Source organism: Epinephelus moara, chromosome 11 (assembly GCF_006386435.1).
Source record: "Epinephelus moara isolate mb chromosome 11, YSFRI_EMoa_1.0, whole genome shotgun sequence".
NCBI lineage: Eukaryota > Metazoa > Chordata > Actinopteri > Perciformes > Serranidae > Epinephelus > Epinephelus moara.
Window position 1 is genome coordinate 12453820 of NC_065516.1, and position 26385 is coordinate 12480204.

General features: G+C 40.3%; 3 protein-coding genes across 3 annotated transcripts; 1 reads left to right on the forward strand and 2 right to left on the reverse strand.

The window, feature by feature from the left end:
• Positions 1-1458: 1458 nt before the first annotated feature.
• prtfdc1a (phosphoribosyl transferase domain containing 1a) lies at positions 1459-15811 on the reverse strand. The gene is made up of 10 exons (XM_050056628.1): positions 15669-15811; positions 15441-15539; positions 14806-14912; positions 14537-14717; positions 10322-10387; positions 5614-5631; positions 5015-5097; positions 4570-4616; positions 3200-3276; positions 1459-1616 (listed from the first exon to the last, which is right to left on the reverse strand). Exons 2-10 carry the CDS (start codon positions 15471-15473, stop codon positions 1569-1571), a joined length of 660 nt encoding a protein of 219 aa, XP_049912585.1. The 5' UTR covers positions 15474-15539; positions 15669-15811; the 3' UTR covers positions 1459-1568.
• Positions 15812-16210: 399 nt separating this feature from the next.
• Positions 16211-19367, reverse strand: enkur (enkurin, TRPC channel interacting protein). The gene is made up of 5 exons (XM_050056627.1): positions 19156-19367; positions 18591-18736; positions 18285-18508; positions 17962-18108; positions 16211-17654 (listed from the first exon to the last, which is right to left on the reverse strand). The coding sequence occupies exons 1-5, from the start codon at positions 19233-19235 to the stop codon at positions 17481-17483; spliced, it is 771 nt and encodes a 256-aa protein (XP_049912584.1). The 5' UTR covers positions 19236-19367; the 3' UTR covers positions 16211-17480.
• Positions 19368-19847: 480 nt separating this feature from the next.
• LOC126397688 (threonine synthase-like 1) lies at positions 19848-25079 on the forward strand. The gene is made up of 3 exons (XM_050056622.1): positions 19848-20147; positions 20294-21685; positions 23508-25079. Exons 2-3 carry the CDS (start codon positions 20324-20326, stop codon positions 24309-24311), a joined length of 2166 nt encoding a protein of 721 aa, XP_049912579.1. The 5' UTR covers positions 19848-20147; positions 20294-20323; the 3' UTR covers positions 24312-25079.
• The last annotated feature ends 1306 nt before the right edge of the window (positions 25080-26385 follow it).

A 26385-nucleotide genomic window follows, 5' to 3' on the forward strand; every position in this document is an offset into this window, starting at 1 on the left:
GACCAGGTCTGGTCATAAGTTGGTTACTGCTATCTCAGGTGCAACTATGAGACGACAACATTGTGGTTGACGTGAGATTAGGTTTAACAACTGATTTTTTGTGGCACTATCCAGTAGGAAAAACAGCAACAAGTCCCTAAAAAGCACCCACATTTGGTATCTAAAAAAGCCATTGGAAAAGGAGCCGAACTTGCACTTATGTTTTGGGGCTAAAAAGCCACAAAAAAACAGAAACGGGTCCCAAAAATACACCTATGTATGGTGCCTAAAACGGTGCTGGAAAAAGAGCCTCAGGTTGTTAAGAACACCCATGTTTGATGCCTAAAAAGCTGCTAGAAACGCTGAAATGACTTGCTAAAAATAACCAGGTTTGTTGTTGGTTGGTCTCAAACAGTTACCTGGAGCTTGGCAGGTCTTGCTTTAGTGTCACGCTATCCACTATCCCCTCTACCTCTACCTCCTGATGACAAAGTCAGCTCATACACTGCATCACTTCAGAAACGTTATGATACATATAAAACATACAAATGTAACATTTTTGGTTTGCAGAAATGTAAGATGCCAACATCTTCTTATGGTGACTGGGCTGTTACTGCACTAGATCTTTACACTTAGCATGAAACCTGAGTGTGTGCATGCATTCCTGTTATGTGACGGCTGTTCGGAGTTTCAGATAATTAAGAATCAAGAGTGCATAGCCACATGATAACATTCGTCAAGTGCACGCTGCGTGAGGTGAAGCATGCTCTGGTCTGTCTGTCGACATGCACAATTGACTCTCTTAGTCGCCCCAACAATGGCAACAGAACATACAAAATACCTCTGTGTGTGTGTGTGTGTGTGTGTGTGAGTGCATGTGTGTGTGTGGGTAGGTTTTTTAAAGTCTATAGAGCGAGCAATTCCCCCCCTGAGATCAAGGGTTCAGAGTTTGATTGCAGTGTTACAAAGACAACAGTTTATGTGCAATTCAGCTGAATGAAGACATTTTTTATCAGATGAAAGAACTAATGGGTTTCATATAAATCTGACATTGAAAAAGTTTTGTCTCCCTTTAGTTTGTTTGTCCCAAAGTCTAGGAATGTGCATGAGATTGCATGTAGAAGTAGTTATTCATAATAAACAGACACTCAAAGTTTAATTTTTTCCCAAATGCTCAGTTGAACTCATGTATTTGGCTGTGATTTCCAGTAAGGCTTGATTACAGTTGGGAACAGATAGATACAGTGTGGTGAGGAGACGCCGTTCGGCCTGCCTGCTGCGCCCACTGAGCGTTTTCCATGAGTCAGAGTGGGCGTTATCCGGGCACCGGGGATGCCAACGTCCATAAGCTCTCTCCATCTGTCACCAACAGTCCTCTCCTGTTGGTCAGCGTTTCATTCTTTTATTTATCTGTTTCTTTGTTCCCGTGTGCATCAAAACAAAATACGAAAGGGAGGAGGAGGCAACATTATATCACTTTATTTTTTTATTTTAAAAAATATTATATAAAGACCTCAAAAGTTAGGATTCGTCTACAAATTTACAGTCAGGCAGACTTTAGCTGCTAATGTAAAACTGTGCATAACTTCTCAAACCTTGTACTTCATCTTTCCAGTCTTGCTGATGACACAGATATGCTGAAAGAGAAAGATGTGGCAGAAACACAAAATTAACATGTGTGACTTTGATGTAAGATTTTTACTTTTCAGTATGTTTCAATCTTCTCCAAAATCTGGTGATGGCAAAATATTTGTTTAAGATCACGCTGCCCTATGGGAAATTCCAGCATGTTTTTAGAGCCTCAATATGCCACATACAGTACGGAAAGATGAAGCTCGCAATCATGCGAAAGCCAGGAGGGTAATCTGCAAAGATATGACACATTCATTAATCTAACTTTGGGCGTCCCGGGGGTTCAACTCATATTTCTGCTGTAGGATAAGGACAGATAAGAGGGGGGAAGCTTTAACTCTGTCTGATAATGAGATCCCAACCTCCACATTCCACAGGTCACCCCCTTTCAAAGTTTCGTAATGAAAACCAACCCCCTCAAACATGCACAACAGACACACACACACACACACACACACACATGATCATACAGTACGTACAGTACACACAGGACACACACCCATGTGAATACACACACGCATACAAAGCTCTGGGAGTCGATCTTGGCTTAGTGTTTCACATGAGTCAGAGGTAAGTTTGAGGCCAAGTCTTTACAAACATCAAAATGACAAAGTTCACATAAGTTTGCACTTACTAATTTCACACTGTGAAATCTGGCTTGAAATAAGATGTCGGAGGTGCAACAACAAAAACATAGATACTTTGCACTCCTGACTCAAAGCTGGTAGAGGTGTAAGATGGGTCAAATGTACCAGTGAAGGGGTCAGAGGAGAAAGAAGTAAAGACTAGTAGAAATACCAGACATGGTTTTTAGATGCAAAAGGGGTTAAACTTCTTTGCACGGAGAAATATAAAAGCAAGAAAGGAAAAAGAGCGAGTTGATGTATAGCTATGCCAGATTCAGACTACATTAGGTGGTCACCATGTCCAATTAGGTAATTATGAGGCCTAAAATTCAAGCTAAACGCTAACAACAATGCTAAAATGCTAATGTTTAGCAGGTAATGTTGAGCATTTTAAGTGTTTTAACATGTTAACATTTGCTAACAAGTATTTTTTACTTTTTTTAACATTATTTGTTATATTTTATTTATTATATATTATTATACATAATTAAATATAAAATGTACATATTTATTTTTTATATTTTTTTTTGTTTATTTGTTTTATTTATTGTTGTTATTATTGGTATTTAATTATATTATTTAAATTTTTTTATTTCATTTTTTATTTTTTGTATATCTGAGGTCCTGTCAGGGATTGTTCTGTTGAAAATTAAGAATTAAATAAAAGGTTTTAAAAAAAATGCTTATTAATGCTAAACACAAAGTACAGCAGAGGCTGACGGGAATAGTATTATTTTAGGCATTTGACCTGATGAAAGGTGATTTTAGCTGCTTTGCCTACATGTTAAGTCTCCTCAGGCAGGAAGGATACCTGTTTGGTGAGTTTAGGTTTCAGGCAGAGAAGTGCATCTCTTTGATTTACTGACTTTAACCCCACCCCTCCTGTCTCTTTCATCTTTTTCTCTTAGCTCTTCAAAAGGTCATGTGCCATGTGCAGCAGTGTCAGCAGAGTCAGGACTCACATTCAGGTCACGGAAGTATTCATTGTAATCCAAGGCATAACCGACAACGAAGCGGTTGGGGATTTCAAATCCAACATCTATCAGAGGAAACACAGGTATGAATGTTAAAGAGTAACATGGTGTGTGTAAATTCTGAAATTAATTTGAGGTTGAATGACATAAGAAAACATGCATTTTGTGTTTTTTAAGACCATAAATTTCACATGACATGCAACAAAGGTCTCAAGCTGAGATCGAATCAGGTGCATTGTGGTTACATACTGCTGTATGTCCCTAAACCATTAGTTGATCAGAACACCCTTGAAGTTGGTACTTTCTAAATGGAGCTCAATGGAAGGTTTTTTGTAGCTACAGGAGGGTGTAGCCACCAGTGTAACAACTGCAGCTTAAAGCACTTCTGCTCTAGCTTCACCACTCAGCTGTGGTGGATGCTGCTTGCTGCCTTTCACCATGACGTCTCTTCTATGTCAACCAAATTGCCAGAATAATTAATATTACAAATTGGGTATATTGACACTCTCTGTTTCTTTGTGTTTCAACAGTGCTGTGTTAATCTGTGGTTATGTTTAGTCACAAAAACCACACTTGGTTATGGTTAGGAAAAGATCAGGTTTAGGCTTAAAACACATGCTTTTGGTGGCACAGTCACGGCTGGGAACAATGCCGATATCTGGATAAGATACACCTGATTTTGTTGTTTGTTGCTCTCAAACAGTGGTCCACAGCTTGGCACTTGTGATGGTGTAATCATGACTGGAAATGCCGTAAATGTCCTGCTAAAAAAACACGGTTCTGTTTGTTGGTCTCGAAAAAGAGTCTGCAGTGGTCTGTAGCTTGGCAGCCGCCGTTAGCAAATATACATGTAATCAGAACCATGCTACTTAAAACGATTAAAATGATACATTTGAAACATAGAAATGTAACATATCTGTGGTTTGCAGAAACATACAATGTCAACATTTCCCTCTGGTGACTGGGCTGTCCCTGTTGGTTCTGCCTAGTACATCTCCTTACTGGGTGTCCAAATCACCAAATGGTTTCTTCCTGACCGCCCGCAACACAATCCACAAGGAAAGACACTTTGCAGATGAATCTTATTTTTTGTCAGTAGGATTTAATCAAGGAGGCTTATCAGATCAGACAATATTCTTGATGATGAACACATTACTGCTACTACTTACATTACAAAGTGCAGAACCACACTAACTATGCAACTACTCTGAGAAAGAATGAAAGAAATATGCATTTGTTTAATTGCAACTGAATGGAAAACCTATCAGACGGGGTACAATAAATGATTATTGAGCTCAGACATAGAACTGTAATAATATGAGAGCAACAGATGACTCTAAAAACACAGAGGTACTTACAGTCTGTCAGACTCTCAGCCATGTTAGGGACCCTCTTCACCAGCAGCCTGGAACACATGAAATATAGACATCATTTCGAAAATGCTTCAGTGCTACAATAACTTACCATGACCTAGGACGTATATCTAGTATTTTTTTAAAGAATTATAATAGTCTTACACTGTAACAAATATGCATCCCAATCCAAAGACAGAACTTACATCCCTGCAACATGCGAACACTTCAAACGTGTTACACATACAGTACAAGAAGAGATAAACTTTCAACATGGACCATGTGCCAGGAAAGATGTTTATCTTGTGCCTGTGATCTTGGGAGTGCATAGAAACAGCCCACGGACACCAGATAGTGACCGCTGACAGGCGATATCTTCTTCTTGTGTTAGTCACACGCTTGGCATTTCCCCTGGTGCGGACAAACACAGATGACTGAAAATCTAGCTCACCCTGCGACCTTGACCATCTTGGGTTCAAAGGTCTCCACATGCTTCAGAAGGGCCTTCATGGTCTTTCCTGTGTCAACTATGGCCTGAGGGAAGGGAAGAGCAAAGGAAGAGGGAGAGATGAAGAGGGAGGGATGAGGGACATTTGAATTCAGAATGCTTTGAAGGGGGAGAAAAATGGCAGCCAAATATGCAGATCGTAGGATGAAGAACTTCTACCTTGATTAACTATGCAATGAATAAAGAACTACTGGGTATGTACTACTACTGGGAAACTGGAAATTTTCAGTGACATAATTTTAAGATGCCTCCCATTCAAAACTGATTCTTGCAGTAAACACATATTGTAATATCGTGCTTATGTGTTTTTGCCTTAGTCCAGAAACATTTACAGCTGAATTATGATCTCGAAGAGAGGGGAGGTTTTTCTTTTTGTCCTTTTGTAGACCAAAACCTGAAAAGCACAATGGCTTCTAAGACAACAAGGCACCAAATAAGGTGCAAAAAGACATAACAAAGGCATCAAACAAGGTGTAAATATAAAGGTCATGCTTGATAGAATTAATTTAGTTTACTAAAGAGACTACATTTAGGACACTCACCTCGACAATGAGCACACTCTTGGTAATGTGTAAAAAAAGAGAAGACAACCATTAGTAAAGCATCACCTTTGAATTTTAGCACAGTTCAAGCAAAGTGAAAACAAAGGCGAGATTGTGTCTGTGAGATCTACATTTCTTACAGATGGTATCTATAGCAACAATGTTGGCAGCAACATCGGCGCCTCGACAAAAACACAGAACAACTCATTCTCTCCTCAACAGTAATGAACATCTGTGTCTACAGTGAGTAAAAGTCACTTCTAAAGTGTCCGGGTGTTGCACACTTTCCCTGCTGCAGGGTTTCAAATGACTCCTTGTTCCCTTGGCCGGGTGTATGGGGCTCTTTGTGAGACCAGTGGAGAGTATCTATGGTTTGGGGAGAGTGATCGGAGAGAATGCAGGCGCCTGGCCAATGTTCTCTGGGTCTACACCTGAACACTGTTATACAACACTCAAAGAAAGTCAACAGGGAAGTGTTAACAAACATGAAAACTTCAACATAACTAACCTGTGTTGATGGATGCTGCAATCTGTAAAGGTACTATACAGCCAGGTGGACAATAACTGTGCACTGGCAGTTATTTGACTGTGTTTAGCACCACTGTTTGGGAATTTATAGTCCTCCTTAGATCCCTGGATCTCAAGTTTTGTGTGCTCAATCGATCAGTCCTGACTCTGGCAAAAACTTTGTTGATAATCAATCATTGCTACTGAAAGTAGGCACTGACTATAAACCTCTAAAAGTACAGAGAGCCGAAGAGGGCCAATTCAAAACACTGGCAACGGTGTTTATTTTCTCTTTATCTTCTCCCAGGGTCAGGTAACAATTTAAGATTGTAAATGGTTCATTAGTTGGAAGAGTGATGGGCAGATTCACAAAGGAATTTTGCGGCTGCTAAACCTGCACAAAAAAGACAAAAGACACCATGTAATTCTCAAAGCAACTGCAAAGGATGAAACCTAACTGCGCTGCCAAGCAAATGGCATCTTGGTGCTCCCGTGCTATTTGAATGTATTTTAACAAGGTAATATCTGTGCATCTGGTGCAAAATTGGCCCCTGTCTATGCAAATGAGCCATCCAATACACAAAGATCAGACTTCATAGCCCCCTCTTCAGAGAGTTGGTGTTTACTGAGGCACACTAACAGACTGGGATGATAAATCCCAAATCTCACAATTAAATTCCTTGCCTGAAGTTATGAGGAACGTCTCTGCACCCCATCAGTCAGGACGTGTAGCTAGCGGCCCGAAAATTTCAGTTTTCCCTCTGCCTTTGTTTTGCCTGATCGTGATCTTGGTGCAAAAGCAACATTTACCACATGGATAACTGCAGTCAGACGCAAAGAAAAGGGGCAAACTACAGTCATCTGCAATATCTAACTGGAGTATCTTTTGTGAACTGGACCTTACGACGGGGCAGATAGCTGTTGCAAGTGATGTGCACTTTATGGTGCTATCAGCTACTGCAATATATTCTTTGTAAATTCTCCCCTAAGAGTCTACAGCAAACCAAGTGCTTATGTTTATGTCATGCATGCTACTATTTAGCAGTGTAATGATCATTTCAACCTGATGATGGCACTAGAGGAAAAGTCAGGGGATTATTAAGGTTCATCCTGAGGCTGGGAACATGAATGAAAATTCATGGCAATTCATCCAATAGTTGTGACATTTTACTCATAACCACAAATGTTAACCTCATGGTGGCGCAAGATCATTGTTGCCAAAATCCGCCAATGGTAACCCCCAAAAACATTTTATGTGGCGTCCATACATGACATGAAATGCATTCATTAAATGTGAATCATCTGCCGTCTGTTTTAATACTTTCACTTTCAATAGCTTATATTTAATACGCTACTAGGAGAATGCATGAAACTGCACCCCCCCTAATGAGTGTCTTTCAGGTTTTATTAGGAAGGACAACTTGTTGCTCATTTGTGGCAACTCATGAGTGGTGCTGAAGTAAAGTTCTATCATCTGGGCTAGTGTTCTTAGCTAAATTTAGCATTTTCACTGGACAACTTGCAATTGCACTATTCAGCCCTCAACAATATGCTGGCTCCATAAATTGGCATCAAACCTTTGAGCACCCCTGTGCTAGATGAAAAGTTAGCATTAGGATTCATCATCTGGGGACTATGAATGTCTATACAAAATTACCTGGACATGAGCATTTGATAGTTGTTGAGAAATTTCAGTTTGGACAACAGATTGAATGGAATATCACAGACTGACATTCATAAACATAAATCTTGGACAATGATATAAAATTTTTTCTATTTCTTTGTGAACACAAAGGGGTGATATGACTTCCATCAGCCTCAAGCAGCAACAAATCATCTCTTCCTCAGCAAAAACAGGTATTTTATCCATGCTCCAACAGCTCCATTTGCTAAATTTAAACTACTCAGATTACCATATTAACACTTGGGATTAAGACATCTGAGTGTTAGGAATCCACCGTGAGTAACAATTGCATGAGAAACTTTAAGCAGTGCTGCTGGCCAGGATTCAATTCACTGAAACCAGAGAGCTTGCTCATGCCACCCCACTCTTCAACATAACATTTACTTTTTATATGCTGTCATTAAGTTACCATGATCATTGCACAAATTAATAGGTTTAGAAGGAGCAGTGTCAGCAGCACCACACTTATTATCTACCTGGAGCTGTGACTCAACAACGTTTCAGTGCAACAAAGACAGATGACTCATGATTAGTTTTTTGATTATATGCTGTAAGAGACTTTGTGGGAGGTTTAATATTTTCACCAAGGTGAAGGATGTAACAAGAGTACTGACTTTTGTAGCACAGACAAAGTGGAGTGATTCATGTGTTCTGTGCAAGGTGGCGACCAGCTTTTCTGGTTTAACTCCCACTGACCTTTTTACCCACGCTGAAAATGCATCTTAGCTACAGCACATGCTGACATCTCAGTTAACAGTGTTCAGCATCAGTCTCTTTAAAGCTAACATGTCTGGGCATATTTGCGCACTCATTCAGCTGAGTAAGTGAAGTCTCTGTCTCATGCCTATCTCAGAGAATCATTCCTCTTGATCCCCTGTCCTCTGCAGACTCCTCAGTCCTCTGTGCCAGAGCTCAACAGGGATGAACAGTCAGTAAATCTGCCTTGTGGGAACATTCGTTTTCCTGAAACGTCTGATTCATGGTGCGGCTGGTGAAGGGCAAACCACTTTAACAAAGTGACACTCAGGAGGCGTGCATGAAGAGGACGGCTGTGAGGAGAAAGCTTAAAAAACTGAGGTGCAGGGGTGTGTCCTGGTCCAAGGGCAAGTTTGGGGCAATGACAATATATCTGAAACACTGTCACTTATTGATTGAGGATGAGAAATGTGATTGCGTTTTGTTATTTTAGCTAAAAGATTCAATGTATTCTCAGAAAGAAAGTCTCTATTGTTCATCTGTGTGTACCTGACAGTTGACTGACAGCTCCCTCTTGAGGCCGAGGCTGTTTCACTTATAGGAACAGTCCACCCCAAAATCAGAATATTTTTCCTAATACCTGTGGTTATATCAGTCTAGATTGTTTTGGTGTGAGTTGCCGAATGTTAAAGAGATGGTGCAGAGGTGTCTGCCTTCTCTCCAATATAATAGGACTAGATGGCACTCGGCTTATGGTGATCAGTTTATTGTAGGAACTATTTTCTTTCTACTGAACTACACCCGCCAAGAGAGTCACCGCACAGAAGGAAGCGTGTATCTACTGCTAGCTCACCTAGCACCACTGAGCTAGCTAACCTCGGGGACTGCCTAATGTTCTGATGGCCCAAAATTCCACAGCCCTGTTGGTCCAAAAAATGTCCCACTGGACGAAAGCACATTTCTTGCATTTCATATCTCTTTGTAGTTGTGGTTTTGTGTGTCTCTGTGGTCATTTTGTTTCTCCTTGTTGTTTGTTTTGTGTCTTTCTATAGTCGTGTGGGACTCTTTGAGGCCATTTTGTGTCTTATTGAGGTATTTTGTGTTTCTTTGAGGTAATTTGAAGTCTTTTTTGGTCATTTTGCCTGTCTGTAGTGATTTATTTCTTAATTTGTGTCTCTTTGCATTGCCTTTGCATCTCTTTGTGGTCTTTTGGGAATGCTCATTGCTTTTAACTCCTGTTACTACGAAAATACACGTGGTTCCATTGTACGTTTCTGTAACAACAGGTACGTTACATGAGTCAGCAACGCTGTGGTGAAGGTGTGGTTATGTTTAGGCACAAACCACTTGGATATGGTTGGGAAAAGACCCTCTTGACACTAACTGCAGGAGTGTGTTTTTTCTGAGAAACAGGACCTCAAAGCAATGGGGCTTTGTTTTTGGGATAAGGGCCGTTGGAGTAATGAGCGTTCGATCCAAAGTCATTTTCCGCGTTAATGGGGCTTTGGAGTTTTGGGTCGTCGGAACTATGGCATGGCACCCTAACATTACAGCTAAGCTGAGGAAGACGCCATTTATGTTTGCATCTCACACTGTCATGAGCATGAGCCATGAGTCAGTGAGTAGATGCACACTTCCTTCCGTGCTTTGATATGGTTGGTAGGTGTAGTTCAGCAGAAAGAAAGTAGTTCCTACAGAAAACTGCTGATCTGATTTGGGGTGTGAACTGTCCCTTTAACAGAAATCAAAATACTGACAAAGAGCACTGCCCCATTGAACGCATAATATCCACAGCTACGTAGGAAACTTGATTACACACACCTTTCCACGTAGGAAAGACAGATCACGGCTTCCTATGATGTGCAGCTCCTCTGTCGATTGGTCATTCTGGGGGCGGAGAAGACAAAAATGGAAAGATGATTCGTATTATGCAGTTATTCTAAATAAAGTATGTCTCAAGTTGTTCATTCTGTGCTGATTTATTACACTTTTGCTCTTTCCTCAGCAGTTTCTTTACATGAAATCAAGATTTATTCTTTCCAGCGGCCAGAAATGACAATAAATGCTGTCAGACTGGGAATGAAATAGCACACTGTATGTTTTCTCATGGACACGTAACTGGAGTGTTTCTCAATAATTTGGCTCTACTGCAAAATACGTAAGAAAGAACTGTCTGCAGCAAAAATGCCACACAAAATTTATTTTACAAGACTTTAGAGTGCAAAATATTACCCTCAACATAAACAAAGACAGGCTCTCTCCATCCCTGTGGGAAGCACAGCGAGGCAAAGCTTTGAAGGATGGCTTTGAAGGCTTTGAAGTTAGATTTGGTCGGCTACAGATGCATCACTTGGATAAGAGGAGCAGTGACATGGACAAAATCCTGGCCCTGGGGGCAGGTCACATGACTCCATCATGACCTGTGAGACTGACTAACAGCGTCATCACTCAGACACTGTCCTCTAGTGTCGTAATGGTGACTCTGCCATGTTGTTTGTTGACATCAGAATGTAATTATTATGTTTTGGGATTGTTTTAGTGTTTTAATGATTATTTTAGTGTTTTTATACTTTTGTACAGCCTCATTACTTTTATACTTTATTTTGATTTATTGATTTATGTAAAACTTTTCCCTGCCACAGTGAGACTGATGGTAAAAGCAAATAAGGACTAACTAAATACACAAACTCATCTACCTCATGTTACATGCAATAAAAACTGGAAATGTGCAACACCTAAAATTTGAAAAAACAAACAAACATCTGAATGCCCTGCAGGTGGAGCTTATATTCTTATATTTATCATACTTTTTTATACCTTTTTTGTGCACTTTATCTTTTACTATTTATTACCTGACTATTTCTGACATGACTGTTTTTTGCACAAGAATTCCTGCGTACTCAGACTGTGTCCAGGTGTGCAAATGGCAAATAAAGTTATCTTATCTTATCTTATCTTATATTGTGGTAATGTACTTATTACCAGTTTCACATATAGTTTTAAGCTTGAATTGTGTGTGTGTAAACTATAAAAAACAGTGTAAGAGATCAAATGTAAACCTGGGTGAAAGCAGATATCCCACTTACAGAGAATGAGAAGTTCCTATTTTCTTGGAATTAATTGTGTGAAAGCACAGGATGGATAAATGTGTAATTTAAGGCCATTCAGACAAGGATTATACCCATTTAGAGTCACTATTTCTTAGTATGAAGACTAAAAAAAGTTAGCAGTGAATTTTTGAGGATTTCTGGTTGAGTTTTCCATACTAGAATGTTAATTCATTGAAATGAGCTGTTTTATTTGTTGTTTTTATGTAGTTATAGTGTGTGTAAGTAGTGTATCACTGTATGTGTGTGGACTCCAGGAAGAATACAGGATGCTGATGCTAATAGGGATCTAGAGAAAGAAAGAAAGAAAGAAAGAAAGAAAGAAAGAAAGAAAGAAAGAAAGAAAGAGAGCTTATAGCCTTTCATTATTTCCATGTTTGTATTATTTTTTTTTTCTTAGTCTATCTTCGTTCTGTGTTTATATCTGTTCATCTGGGTGGCATGCTGCTGCATACAATTGTCTTTACAGGGCTTACTAAAGTTGTTTTGAAATGAATTGAGTTCAGAATTATGACCTAGCCTTGTCAACTCCCTGCAGGTATATTTTGTTCTTTTTGTCCTATTGCGTGGTAAAAAATCTAATTTGTGACATTACAATATGACCTCACTGTGGTTGAAGCGATCCAGCAAGGCAATAACAATAATTCAGTTTATGCTGTCCATATAGCTCCTTAAACCTCTGTAAAAGCCAGTTCTTAAAATCCTCCCCTGTGCTGAAGGGAGAGAAAAGACGGAATGCAACCACATGCAGAGAAATGTAAATCACATCATTTTGGACGCGCTCTGTGCCAAAGTACACTAAAGAATAATAATGGACTATGGTGACAAGTGCAAAGCGACATCACCGTAAACATTACTACATCACTCCCAGAGTTAATTCCTGGGTTTATACATTCCAGGTGTTAGACGGTGTCATAAGCTGTTTCTCTTGGCAGGGGCAACAGCGCCAATTAGCAGTGTGGTATTTTCATGAGCTGAGCTCTGCAGCGGCTCCACAATCAATCGTCCTTGAGGTGTCCTGCCCTAATGTTGCTCTGTCCTCATGAAACACGAACAACAGTGACATCTGCTGGTGGCTGAGCCAAAGTCAGATGCAATATTTAGTCAGATGTGAGATGTAAAGATGGGAAAGTGTCTTTGGTACATGCACGTAAGGACTGTAACCAAGGATTATTTCGATTATTAGGTTATCTGCCAGTTGTGTTGTCTAAAATGTACAAAAATAATTCTTAAAATGGCTTGAAAATGGCTTGTTTTGCCCATCCAACAGTCCAAAACCCAAAGATGTTCACTTTATCATGTTAACAGTCATAAAAGGTAGAAGATCCTCTCACTTGAGAAGCGAAACCAGTAAATATTTGGCATTTTCACTCAATAAATGGCTTTTAATTAGTTCTCAAAATGATCAGTTTTGTTAGTTCATTTTCTGTCGACTGAGTAATCAAATAATCAACTCACTAAATGTTCCATTTATTCCATAATTTCAGCACTATGTAATTACATTTTATTGTCTTTTTGGGGGCAATATTTTGCCTTCATTAGAGAAAACAAAGATGGGGAATAACTTGAAAAAAAGGGCTCCTGGCTGGACTTGAACAAGGGACATTGCAGGTCATGGCTAGTGCCACTGAAATAAAGGTTTAAGTGATCAGTCATAACTCAGGTCAGGTGCTTGACACCTATCCGCAATAACCTCTAAGAAAAAAAAAGAAAGAAAATGCACTCAATTACAGAAGCAGAGAATGGCTGTGCCTTCAATTATTTTTTTCATGTCATTATCTTGAGATCATGAGTTAATTATTTTGTTATCAGGAGAAAACAAGCTTTGTTTTCACGAGATAATGAAATAATCAAGTCGTTATCACAAGAAAACAAAATGTCGTTTCCTCTTATTACTTATGATGTTTATCAGAGAGCAGGAGTGCCATAGCCGCATGCATAGATGGCGTCTTGACAACTGTAGCGACTGATTTCAGCTGAAAATGTTAGATCAAGGAGTATCTATTATTAATGCATTGGACTCAACTTAAATCAAGGTTCAGTTATGAATCCTCCCCCACAGTCATGACAATGATAAAATCAGGTGTGATCAAATGAACCAGACACTAATTTTAAAGTTCTCCACAACTATCCTTTTGTTTTCTCGTGAAAAATGATGTTGTCATCTTGACAACTCAGCATTTCTATTTGACCTAAAATGACCTGTTATCATGAGTAGTAGCTGTAATGTGGTATATGTTGTGCTGTTTGTAATGGAGTGTAGTGGTATGTGTATTGTAGTATATGTTGTGAATGATGTGATGTGTATTATGGTATATGTACTGGTGTGAGTATTGTAGTATGTGGATTGTGGTTATGTATTTTATTGTGCCTTCCGTGCTTCTGGTGTGTTGTGGTTTTATGATGTTAAAAACTGTTCATTTTTATTAACATTGTAGGCCTACATATAAAAGCCTAACTGGGAACAATGTTAATTGAATAATCCCTATCAAATAAAATAAACAAAAGAAAATGCAGTGCTCTATTGCATTTGTTGTTTATGGAAATATAAGGCAATGTTTAGCTTTGCAGTGCAAATTGTAATGTGATGTGGCACAACTTCCTTACTGGTTAATGTCAATCAAACCATGTCGCTCTTTGATTTTTTTAAATTAAGTCATTATTTTACTCATTTACGATCGTTAAATATTATTTATTTATTTACTCGCACCATGGGGAGCAGGGGGGCTGCAGAGGGTGGTGGCTGAGTGGGCAGAAAAAGCTTTGCACAACTGTATATTGAACTTTCATTTGTCTTTCTTTGTGAAACTAAATAAAAAATAAAATAAAAATAGATCAAAAATAAGTGCAAGCATGGCTGTTATTGGCTTCCATACTCACATACCCTGCTGTAATGTAGTAGTATTTTCATACACTGCAGTTCATATACCTGGTAGCTCTTCAGACGGATAAACTCCACCCGGGTCTCCAGATACTTGTTGGAGCTGCGGCCAAGAACCTTGATGAACTCCACCAGGTCTGCACAGAACTTGTAGCCTCCCTTCAAGACACACAGCACCATTATGCTGTCCCCAAAGTCATCCATGACGTAGCCGGCCAGACGCTCTACCCTGCACGAGAAAAATCACATCAAGACAAATTACTAGGAAATTATTTTTTAAAAAGTCACTTTGCAGGTATGTTTATGCAAATTTTTACCTGTTCATGATGACACCATGTGGTATGTAGACACTCTCTATGTCTTCATGGTAGTGTTCAGGGTAGGTGAACAGGTCCAGGTTGTATCCTGGCCAGTCATCTTTAATCTGGGACAGACATCTTATTGTTAGATGTGTAAGTATATTATTTGGTCAAACAGAAATAAAATGTGGTATTTCTTTGCATAATTTTGAGATAGCGCAGTAGGAAGTCATGTGGAGGCATTTTAAAAGCCGGGAGTCTTAAAAACTTAAATTCAAAGCAGCTGCCGACAGAACTTCAGAGCTTTGTACTCTAGTTTAACAAGCATTGTTATCCCTCAGCATCTGTACCCTTTAAGCTCACACAGCGAAGCATTATAACTACAATTACTGACTTTATCTTAATCATATTCTTCTGTGTTCATGAATGAACACAAACCCTGAAAGCTCTTTAAAAGCTGCTTACTGTTGAATTAATCAAATAATGACTTCAAGGGATTCATTCAGAGAAAAGCAAACATGTTATCTTCTTACAGCAGCTGAGCAAATAATTACACACAAATAAATAATCACTCTCTGTTGACAATAATGTGACCTACATTTCTGAATACAGCACGAGATAATCTGGCTGAATCATGTTTGTGTTGAACATACCACAATTCCTCTTTTCATGCCTGTGTTGTCCATTTGTAGTGGTGTGAAAACTGTGTTCACTGGGATAAAGACTCAGGATAGGACACAGGTAGCAGTGACCTTCAGAGGAAACACACAGACATAGTTTACTGCACATACACTGGATCAAATAAAGAAGGCTTTCCATCTTTCCTTGTAATGATATGGTACATAAAAAAGCAATAACAGAAACAAAAGAAACATACTCACAGTTCTGTTGCCTTCTTTCCAGCCACCATTCACAAACCAAGGAGGAAAACAAAAGAGTGTCAAAAGATATCTGGGGACGTCCTGTCCTGTCCAGCCTCGTGGGCTGTGGGATCATGCTTTAGTCATTTGCATAAAAAGACAGCGTTGTTTTAGTCGTAGGGAATTACAGGGATAATCAGATGCATGTGATGCTGGCTTCACGAGCTGCTGCAGGAGAATGAAAACAACTGACAACAAATATTTGCTTCAGTCTCTATGCAGGACCTTTTATTCAGTCAGAATTCTATTGATTTTAAGGACACTCTTATAGACTACACTGCCAACTATTTAGTCTTTTGTTCTCCAAGAAATCACATTTAAAAGAAACAGCTATTTGCCATTATATGCAGATCAAAATATAATATTTCTATAATATAAAGAGGCGTTAAAGCTACAGTTGGTGACTTTTATTAAAATAACTTTTGTCATATTGGCTAAAACTGTCATACACAGTAATATATGAGACAAAATATGTGAAAAAATTAAATTACTACTCTCAGAAGCACATCTTAGTGCCTTTAATGGTATCTGCAAGACTGAAAGAAAAGGCCTGAATGAAAACAACCAATCAGAGCACAGGAGTCTTAAAGGGCCTATGTCCACATAGCGTTTTTTTTTTCTTCAAGCTCTTCTTTCAATTATTCCCAATTAAGTCCGACTTATGCGCCCGCATGCAGCTGACTAGAAAAAAAAGTGCCACACCCAGCGTCTTTTTTTTGCGCAGTCTCTAAACTTTTTAGAATGCCACCGGTGTCATCTATGATGCTCCCTTTCAGGAAATCAATCACCTGGGACAGTACTCATCACCCTAAAAACCAAGGTGGAGGAGAAGCTAGTTCTGGCCGCATTTATTCGAGCTATATATATTGGACAAAAACCATTACAACAGAAAAGCTCATTTGTGGGCGCAGATCAGACATTGAATGTTGCTGGTGTGTGTTGTGCTTTACACCATACTGATTTAGTGATATCTAAAGCACAAGTACTTGTATAAGCTTGTTAGCTGTGTAGTCAACCCTCTGTTCACATAACGTCATCAAACAAGACACTGGGAGTGCTTTCTGCCACAGCTTTTCGGCCAAAGTAAAACAATTATGTGGACACAAGCACTAACACAGCTGTCAATCAGGTCATGAACTGCCAACAAACTGTCAAACTAGGCAATGCTGATCAAATATGAATCAAGATTCCGTTACTGCATTCCCTATTTATTGCCTTAAATGTCTTCACAAACATATTTTAGGGTACTGTTTAGCTGTAAAATGAGAATTTTTGCTACCTGGTCGCCATGTCAAACAACAGTTGAGCCGAAAAGTGAGCACCACCCACCAGCTGAAGCAAACTTTCTTACTGAATCTTGATTTTTATTTCATCATAATGATTAATTTTGATTCATAAAGTTAAAAACTGTAGCTTTAAATTACAAAATTTCCTTCAAAATTACATTATATTTCACCAAGAGTACATCACTTTAAAAACATGATTTGCCCTGTTAGTGGTAGATGTAACGGTGGCAATAGTCCATTGTGAATTCTCTCACTGACTGGCCAGACTGCTTTTGAATTTGCTGTGAATTTACACACTCCCCAGAGGGTAATTCTAAATGATTCATTAACTCGCAGTGAAGTTTCATCTATTTTCCATGTTTCATGTGACAGATCATGAGAATATACACATACAGAATTTTATTTTACTCAAGCCCACGTGATATGTGAAGTAAGGGTGTTGGTCTCAAGACAGTACAGTACATCTAATTTAATGTTTTTTAATATCTTAGTTATTGGAGATGTAGATGGTCTTAAACCTCTCGAAGAGGTTGATGTCGTTCTCCAGCTGCTTTATTGCCACTTCCAGACGTTCCTTGTGAGACTTCTTGGACAGGCTGTCTGTGACGAGAGAGAGGCCCTGGTACTCACGGTGCAGCTGATGCAAGTTCTTCCTCAGGCCCTGCATAGTGAACCCACATGGTCAAACACACAACTGTCACAATAAAATCAGCTTGATAATGTGACTGTTAGTATTCAACACTTAATGTAGCTTAGACATATGGTATTAATTCAGCTAGTTGTGACAAAAATCTGCATGGGGGAAACACATACAGTAGGCCATTTTATCCTGATTTATTAGGACTGAAAAAAGTATTTTCCTAAAAACATCAAAGGCATGAAATCATCAGATTCATTTCCTCCAGTTGTATGATCCCCTGCTGTTTTTTGGAAGAGAACTGGCATCATGCAGCCATGTGTTTAAGTACCTCCAGGACGGCTCGTCGCTCCTCGTCAGACAGGTGTTTCATGACTCCCTGCTCCCGCTGTTCTTTCACAAACTCGTCATACTCTTCCTGTGCTCTCCGCTCTTGTTCATTGCGCTGCTGCAGGTACTCTGGTACCTCTCCGTAATGCTGCAAATAGGAACTGGAAACTTTAGATAATACTTTCACAGTGGCAAGATGGATTAAAAAGGGGAGTGTAATTGCGTTTTTCTATGTGCTAACTGTCATGTAATATTCTATCTTTTTTTTCTAAACTTATCCGACTGCCATAGCTGATTAAAGTGTCAAGTGTTGTAGAAAAATACCTTTTTCTTGATGTATTTGGGGACAAGTCCTGAATTCTCAAGAGGCTGCTTATGTCCTTTGCTGGTGTCCACACAGACAGGCTGGGGCTTCATTGGCACCACTGTAGCTGTCTTTATGAAGTCTCTCTTGGTGTGAATACCCATAGGTGGGATCTCTGTCCTCGCAGGAACAGGCGGTCTCTTCATAGTGCAGGTGTTTCGGACCTCTTTCGAACACTGTGTCTCTGAAACAGCATATAAATTTGAATGAACAACAGATCAAAGATGCAACCATTCACTGGTGAATTAGTCAGTAGGAGAACCCACTTTCAGGTAATTTGGGCTCCTTTGAGTGCTTCTTGAGGTACTTCTCCGGGGAGGGCACCTCTACTTTTGCTGGTCCCATTGTCCTCATTGCACCCTTGTTTGACTTTTCCTCAAGAATAACTGTTGGCCTGTACTTGGACATGTACCTTCAGGTGCAGCACAAGAATACATTCTTTAAACACAATAAAACTGGCTGACAGTAAAATTCAGATTAGTATACTTTCGTTTCTTTACATGCCAAAATAAAATAAAATGTGTATACAATTAAGACAAACTTTGCAGCAGGCAAACACAATGATAAATGCTTCTTATTACTTATTAATTTTAGCTTATTTCTGATATAGGCCAAATGTTAGCCAGGTAACAATAAATGTCTTAGCTAATTTCCACCTGGTTTGTCAAAATTAAGGGCCTAACTTCTCCACCCAACTACAGGTCTTTTTACTCTTTGAACATGAACAACTCCTTAGTTACAGCCTGTAGTCTAGCTAACTTGTTTCTGCTAACTAGCTTAGCTACATGAAGCTAGGTTGATTTAACATAAGGTTTAGAGTAGAGTAGATACCTGTGCGGCTTTTGAGCATGAACCTCCTCCTTTGTAAGAAGGTTGTAAACGCTTTCTGGTGGATACACAACTTCCGACATTTTGACGGACTTTAAGCAGGCGAAGGATTAAAAAGACACGGTGAAAGTTCACCTAACTAACTAAAAAACTGGCTAGCTAACTTGGCCAAGCTAACATGGACTAAATTCTGGGGACAGAGTAATTTGTTTCACAACACGCAGCCGGCTAGTTGCTAGGCAACGGAGGGAGCAAATGTTGCGTTACATGACAGTTGTAAAGCTGTAAATTTAGATTCACATGTAAGTAAAGCTAAAGTTCACGAACAGTGTCATGGTTTTGATAAAGGATTCGTATACATCTCTTTTTAGTTATCCAATTAAAACCTTTATTTTTTTTCAAATGCTACGGCACACACAATCTCTGTGCCACTGAATTACAAATTTATAAAAAAAATCAGTCTTAACCACAAAAAAGGGTCAGAATATTTTTTTTAATTGATTCTGACTCTGTTTCCATGTCTTGCCTTATCATAATTAGCATAAAATTGCATTTTCCTTACATGAAAGTGAGTCTACTTTAGAATTCGGCTCAGCGGAATACAACATTCCGAGGAGCATCCGAATGCAGCACAAAGGTGACTCTAGCTTCTAGCACGTTCCGCGATGCAAAAAACCTATGGTAGTTAAAGTGATTCACGTTCATATATCGTTCAATTTGTAAGCCCCCGGTTAGACTTCATAGAAAATAAAATAGTTGAATTGCTGTATATTTTTGCAACAGGAAATCGACTTCTCATCGAGGATACATTACTTTTGTCCCTCCAGGCTGACCGTAGTTGTTTGTGACTACTTCACAGTGCAGTGATCCTCCGGTCATGTGTGTTGTAGTGCAGCTGCATGGTGCTTTACCGTTAAAACAAACCATATAGATACCACAGAGTCCATAAAAAACATGAATAATCCGGTTTGAAGTACGGAAAGACGCCATTTCACGTGAGTGTCGTTTTCATTCAGCTTATATGATGACAGATCAACTGTCCTGGCTAACACGTGCAAAGTTAAAGCAGTGTCAGGGGGTAGTGTCCAAACATGAGGTGGTAAATGTGTTACTTTATTTTAAATGTCCTTATTTTTCACAGGACAAAAGCCTGCTGTCATTTGACTCCTCAATGGGTTTCCTGAATGCACTGAGAGCTGTCAGATGCTACCTCAGCCTCTTTCCAACATCCAAATCATGCCTCTCCACCAAAGCCTCCCTGCTGGGGGACACAAACATCCTGCTCATGGGTGCTCCTGGAGCAGGGAAGACCACAGTGGGGAGGATAGTGGCCCACAGACTGGGGCTACCTGTCATTGACGTTGATGATGATGTCTTGGAGACGACATGGAGGATGCCTGTGGCTGCCAAGCTGGCAGCAGTTGGTGGTGAGTGTTTCCTGGAGGAAGAAGGCCAGGCTTTGTGTAACTTCTCTGCCTCTGGGTGTGTCGTCTCCCTGACAGGCTCTAACCCTCTTCACGCTTCAGCGATGCAGCATATCAGAGAGTCCGGACTGGTGATCTACCTGGATGTGGACAGCGAGGACATCATACAGAGACTTGCTAGGATGAAGGTGAACAGGATAGTGGGCCAGGAGGCAGGGGTGTCCATGAAAGACATTCTGTGTTACAGGAAACAGTTTTATGAGAAGTGGCTTGACGTGCGGGTGCTGTGTGGAAAAGGGGACACAGTGGAGGAAGTGGCAGACAAGGTGCTGAAGGCTCTGGAGAGGTATCAGAACCATGCTGCAGAAACATATGTGTCAACCAGGAGTGACAGCGTGGCATCGTCCAATCAAAAAGCATACTTCAGTGATGTGGTAGTTGAGGGTCTGGCCACAGATGGAGGCCTCTATGTTCCCAAAAATGGCTTCCCAAACCTCGATGCTCGTGAATGGCTGAGACTAGTTGACATGTCGTACCCAGAACGAGCGTTAGTTTTACTTGAAAAGTGCATACACCCGTTGGACGTCTCTGCTTTGCATCTCAGAACGATGATATTCAAAGCATATGGATCTAACTTTTCTAGTGAGGCAGTAGCACCTGTGAAACCTCTTGTCCACAATCAGTATGTTCAGGAGCTTTTTCACGGCCCCACCGCCTCATTTAAAGACCTCGCCTTGCAGCTGATGCCCCAGCTCTTTGCTTACTGCCTCCCACAGATGTGCAACTACCTCATTCTGGTGGCCACCTCTGGGGACACAGGAAGTGCAGTGCTCAGTGGCTTCAGCAGGCTCAGTGGCGTTGACAAACACAGGACAGGGGTGCTGGTGTTCTTCCCAGAGGACGGTGTGAGTGAGATTCAGAAGCTTCAGATGACGAGCTTCAGGGAGGGCAACGCCAGGGCCGTGAGCGTCCTGACAGACTTTGATTTCTGTCAGAGAACCATAAAGAGGATGTTTGGAGAGTCTGGGCTGACCGGACACCTCGCTGTGGAGTACGGCACAGTCCTCAGCACTGCCAACTCCATCAACTGGGCCCGGCTGTTGCCACAGGTGGGTTTATAACTGAGTACAACTCCATGAAAAAAAAAACACTTTCTGTTATAGGGCTTGTCCATAACAAAGATTTTGACTTAAAGGGTAGGTTTGGTATGTTTCAACCTGGACCCTTTTTCCCATGTTTTCATGTCTAAGTGACTAATTAGAACAACAATATCTGAAATTGGTATCAGTATCACACCATCAATTTACGTCCATTAAATGTGCTCGTTTTTGCCTCTGAAGGGTTCAGATTGTTATTTTAAGTATCTGGCCACTTATGTAAAGCATCTATACAAAGACAGACCTTTTTGTTAAAGAGTAAGATCATTTTGTTTAACCAGAAACAGCTCGAAATTGCCATTGCCAAACTCACCAGATTCCATTTAAATTAACAGTCATTTAATCACAGTAAAACACACTTCATTCAAAGCTGACAGAAACAAAATAAAACTCACAAAAAACATCTTGGTTCTTCTTTTCACTGTTCCAACAATCACCAATCCTGGTTTGGATTAAATAAACCCTTAAATCGCCCACTAAGATGTAAAAATACACTGACTCTGTACAAGGTAAAATTACTGTTTTTTTTTTTAATGGAGTCTGGTGGGTTTGGTGATGGTGATGTCAGGGTTGTTTCTGGTTGAATATGAAGGATCTTACTCTTTAACAAAGGGTCCATCTCTTTAGGGATCTGTTCCATAAGCGATCAGACACTTAGAGTAACAATCTGAGCCTGTTAGTGGTAAAAACAATCACTTTAAGTGAACATAAGTTGACAGTCCCCAAATGCCCCAAGTGGTTACATTGCAGCCTGTTTCGTGGCTGCTGGCTGCAGCAGTCTTGCTCAATATTGAACCAATTAAAAAAATTGTGTTCCCATTGGTCATTTTGACTCAAAAACATGGGAACATAGAGTCCAAGTTGGAAAATACGGAAGTTACCCTTAAATGGCAGGGGAAGCTCAGGTGTCACTAATAGAGTTGCATATTCTGGTTTTATTGATGGTTATCACACCTTGTACACTTGCTAATCCAGTGGTTCCCAGCTGGTGGGTCGCGGTCCAAAAGTGGGTTGAGGGTCCATTCTGAATGGATCACCAGTGACTCACAAACATGTCAAGTTTGGAACACACACTGTAACCGTAGTTAGTAATAACATTAATTATGGCTGTATTCTATTAAAGTGTGACGGTGAGCCAGCATGCATGATACCAGGAGCCTGAAACTGAAACAGCTAAATGGAATTCTGCCGTCATTCATTGTAATATTAACACCTGTGTTTTTCCTACTGTGACATGGAAAAAAAAAACGTCCCTAAAATGCTATTGAGTAATCAGTTGATTGTTTGGATCAGTGACTGAATAGTTAGACTATGAAATGTCCAAATGCACATGAGGCATAATGCACAAACTTTCCAAGAGGTAAAAGTGATGTCTTCAAAATGTTTATTTATTCTGACCAAAATGCCAAAACCCAAAGATTTTCAGTTTACAGTGATTTAGGCTGCAACAAGGGAATTAACTTACATGTTGAGTCAGACACAGCATCTCTTTAAAATGTCACAGCTTTATTAGACCATTGCACCATCTGTAACATTTCAGAACTTAATATATTTTGACACTGGCAGATAAAAAATGTCTCATATACTTTTATATTGTGGTGTTTTTAATTGATTTTTCATCTGTTGTGTTTTTTTCTACCACTTGATTTTCCATCATTTGTGCAGATTAAACATAGTTTGCAAAGTTACACTCTAAATTTTTTTGTGAGGCAGCAGCTCACTTTATTTGGAACATGCAGTGTGACAGTTTTGTTAACTTCTCCCTGTCTTGCAGGTGGTTTATCATTCCTCAGCCTATCTGGATCTGTGCAGGGACGGTGTTATCAAGTTCGGGGAGCCTGTCGATGTTTGCATCCCTTCTGGTAACTTCGGCAACGCCATTTCAGCCGTGTACGCCAAGCAAATGGGCATCCCGATAAGAAAAGTCATCTGTGCGTCCAACCACAACCGCATCATCACGGACTTTATCACCACAGGCGAGTACGATCTCCGGGGACGGCCTCTGGTGCTCTCCCACTCCCCGGCTATAGATATCCTCAAGTCCTCCAACCTTGAGAGGTTTATCTTCCACGTCTCAGATGGAGACGGCCGTCTTGTCAAGGAGCTGTTCACACGCTTAGACAGGCAGCGGCACTTTCAGGTTCCTGAGCCTCTTCTTGGCAGGATGCAGCAGGAAGTGCTGGCTGGCTGGTGCTCTGAAGACGACTGCTTGGCCGCCATCCAGAGCGTTCACACACAAACGGGCTACCTCATGGACACACACACTGCCGTGGCTAAAGTGGTGGCTGATAGGCTGCAGGACGGTGCGTGTCCCGTGGTGCTTTGTTCCACCGCTCACTACGGGAAATTTGCACCTGCTGTGTTCAAAGCTTTGCAAATCCGGAATATTCCCGAGGATCCCGTCGAGCAGCTGAAGAAGCTCGGATCTACTGCATCCAGACCTGAAATCCACAGAGACATGATGAAGTGCCTGAAGGAGAGTGGCAGGAGGAAACATGCTGTTTGTCAGGCAGATTACGGCGTGTTGGTGGACGAGGTGGAGAGCATGATACAGGACTCCTTCTTGAAAGTTATGTAGGATTGTTTCACCTTAAATTAATGTTGATTTAAATCAGAATTAATTATTTTCAAAAAGTCTTTACGTATCCTGGTTGTATATTGTTTTTTCCCAATTAATTTGTAATGTTTTTAAAGCAAATTTAACAAATAAAAGCACATGAAAGATCAAATCTGGCAAAAAAAGAAAGAAATTAAAACAGAAAAAAAAAAAAAAAAATCAATGACGCAAAATTGAAGAAAAATCACCACTTATCAGCAGGTGTGGTCATGAAATTGATTTTAAAGACATAATTTAAAAGTCTTCAGCCTGCAGGATTGAGAAAAATGAACAATACGTTCACTCTGATTACACTGTAATAGAGCCCTAAGCTCAATTTAAAGCCTATTGATTATGCAGCATTTCTTTACATCATTATCAGAGCCCTGGCCCACTAGATGGGGGTGTCTACCTCTTAGCCACTGCTGTGGCTGTGTGGGAACACTGGTGCAAGCGTTGCAGTAACCCTATCACTGTGAGGAGAATTAATCACTGGCAAAGTCAGAAGGTCATGTAAACTAGTAAATAGTGATGTGAAATCAATATCTGCAGTCAGCGAGATAATCATCTCCTTCCAGTTTATTGTATTCTTATGCATTACAGTGTGACAATACTTATGTGCAGTATATTTCCTTAATGATATCTGTCAAGCTCTGTTGTGTCTTTGTTCAGGACAGTTACTGTATACACTGTAATAAATATGGACATGAAAAATATTTTTAATTATATTAAAATGTTTTATTTACCTAATCTTTTCTTTTTTTATGACTTAAACTTTCTTTGGCTGATGTGAGGAGCGCTGAAGCAACATGGTGGATCTCACAGTGTGGCATTAAAATGCAGCTAATGAATTGGTTTCCACAGTCCACTAATTGCCAGGTGGAGCTCCTGAGCTGGTACACTTGTCCGATCAGTGTCCACTGTCTCATTAACCACTTCACAGAAGGCAGAAAGGCTTTATTAATATAAAACCTTCTGAACCACATCTGTCCCTTTCTCCTTCACATTTCTTAGCTTTAACACTCAGGACCATAAAGTCTTTAAAAAGACTGTATTAAAACAATAGATGCACCGATACTGATATCAGATCTAAGGCCGATACTGACTTACGCCGGATTTCCACTGGATGCGTGTCCGTTGCGAACGGCAGCGCTGGTTATCTGCTGTGTCTGTCAATACCCACCGGCTGCGTTTGAACGTCTGAAACCNGATACTGATATCAGATCTAAGGCCGATACTGACTTACGCCGGATTTCCACTGGATGCGTGTCCATTGCGGAACGGCAGCGCTGGTTATCTGCTGTGTCTGTCAATACCCACCGGCTGCGTTTGAACGTCTGAAAACCTCTGACCTGTTGACTTCAGGCCTGCCTCTGCCCATTATGTTGTTTTCAAGGTGTAGTGCAGGGAAATATGATCCGCCGTGAACACTGTGTATTTTGTTTTGAAAATTAACCGGATGTTTTATTTTGTTTCTGTGCACGACTTCCTGCCCCGCACGATCTGCTCTGTGCTGAATTGCTGCGTTGTGCTCCGGCGTCCGGCAAAAATAGAAGTCCTGCGTATCTGTTGTGCAGGGCTCCGGAGTGCTGAGCCGGAGCCGTTGGAAACACACACACTGACTAGAATTGAATCCTATCGGCTCCGCTGCCGTGCCTGAGCGGAGACGCAACCAACACGCATCTGGTGGAAATAGGCCGTTAAATAGCTGGCTCAATTATTAGTTAGAATCTAAGAATCGATCTATTCAGTTCAAATCTATGTTTACGTCTGATGTGAACGTGCATGTGTTTAAGTCAAGCCTGATGTTGCCTTTCACCTAAAAGAATGATCCCAGTCACTTCCACACAGTGAAACATACAAGTTATTAATGAGACACTGGTATCAGGTCAGTACTTGATATCGGCTGAAACTCAAAGCCCAGGTATCAGGACTGAATAAGTGGTATCGGGGTGTCCTTATTGAAACTGTTCAGTTCTGTTTTCTCAAGAGTAACAATATAAAAGGAGTAGTTTGATAATTTGGGAACTCATGCTGGACAAGAGGAATGGGCTTG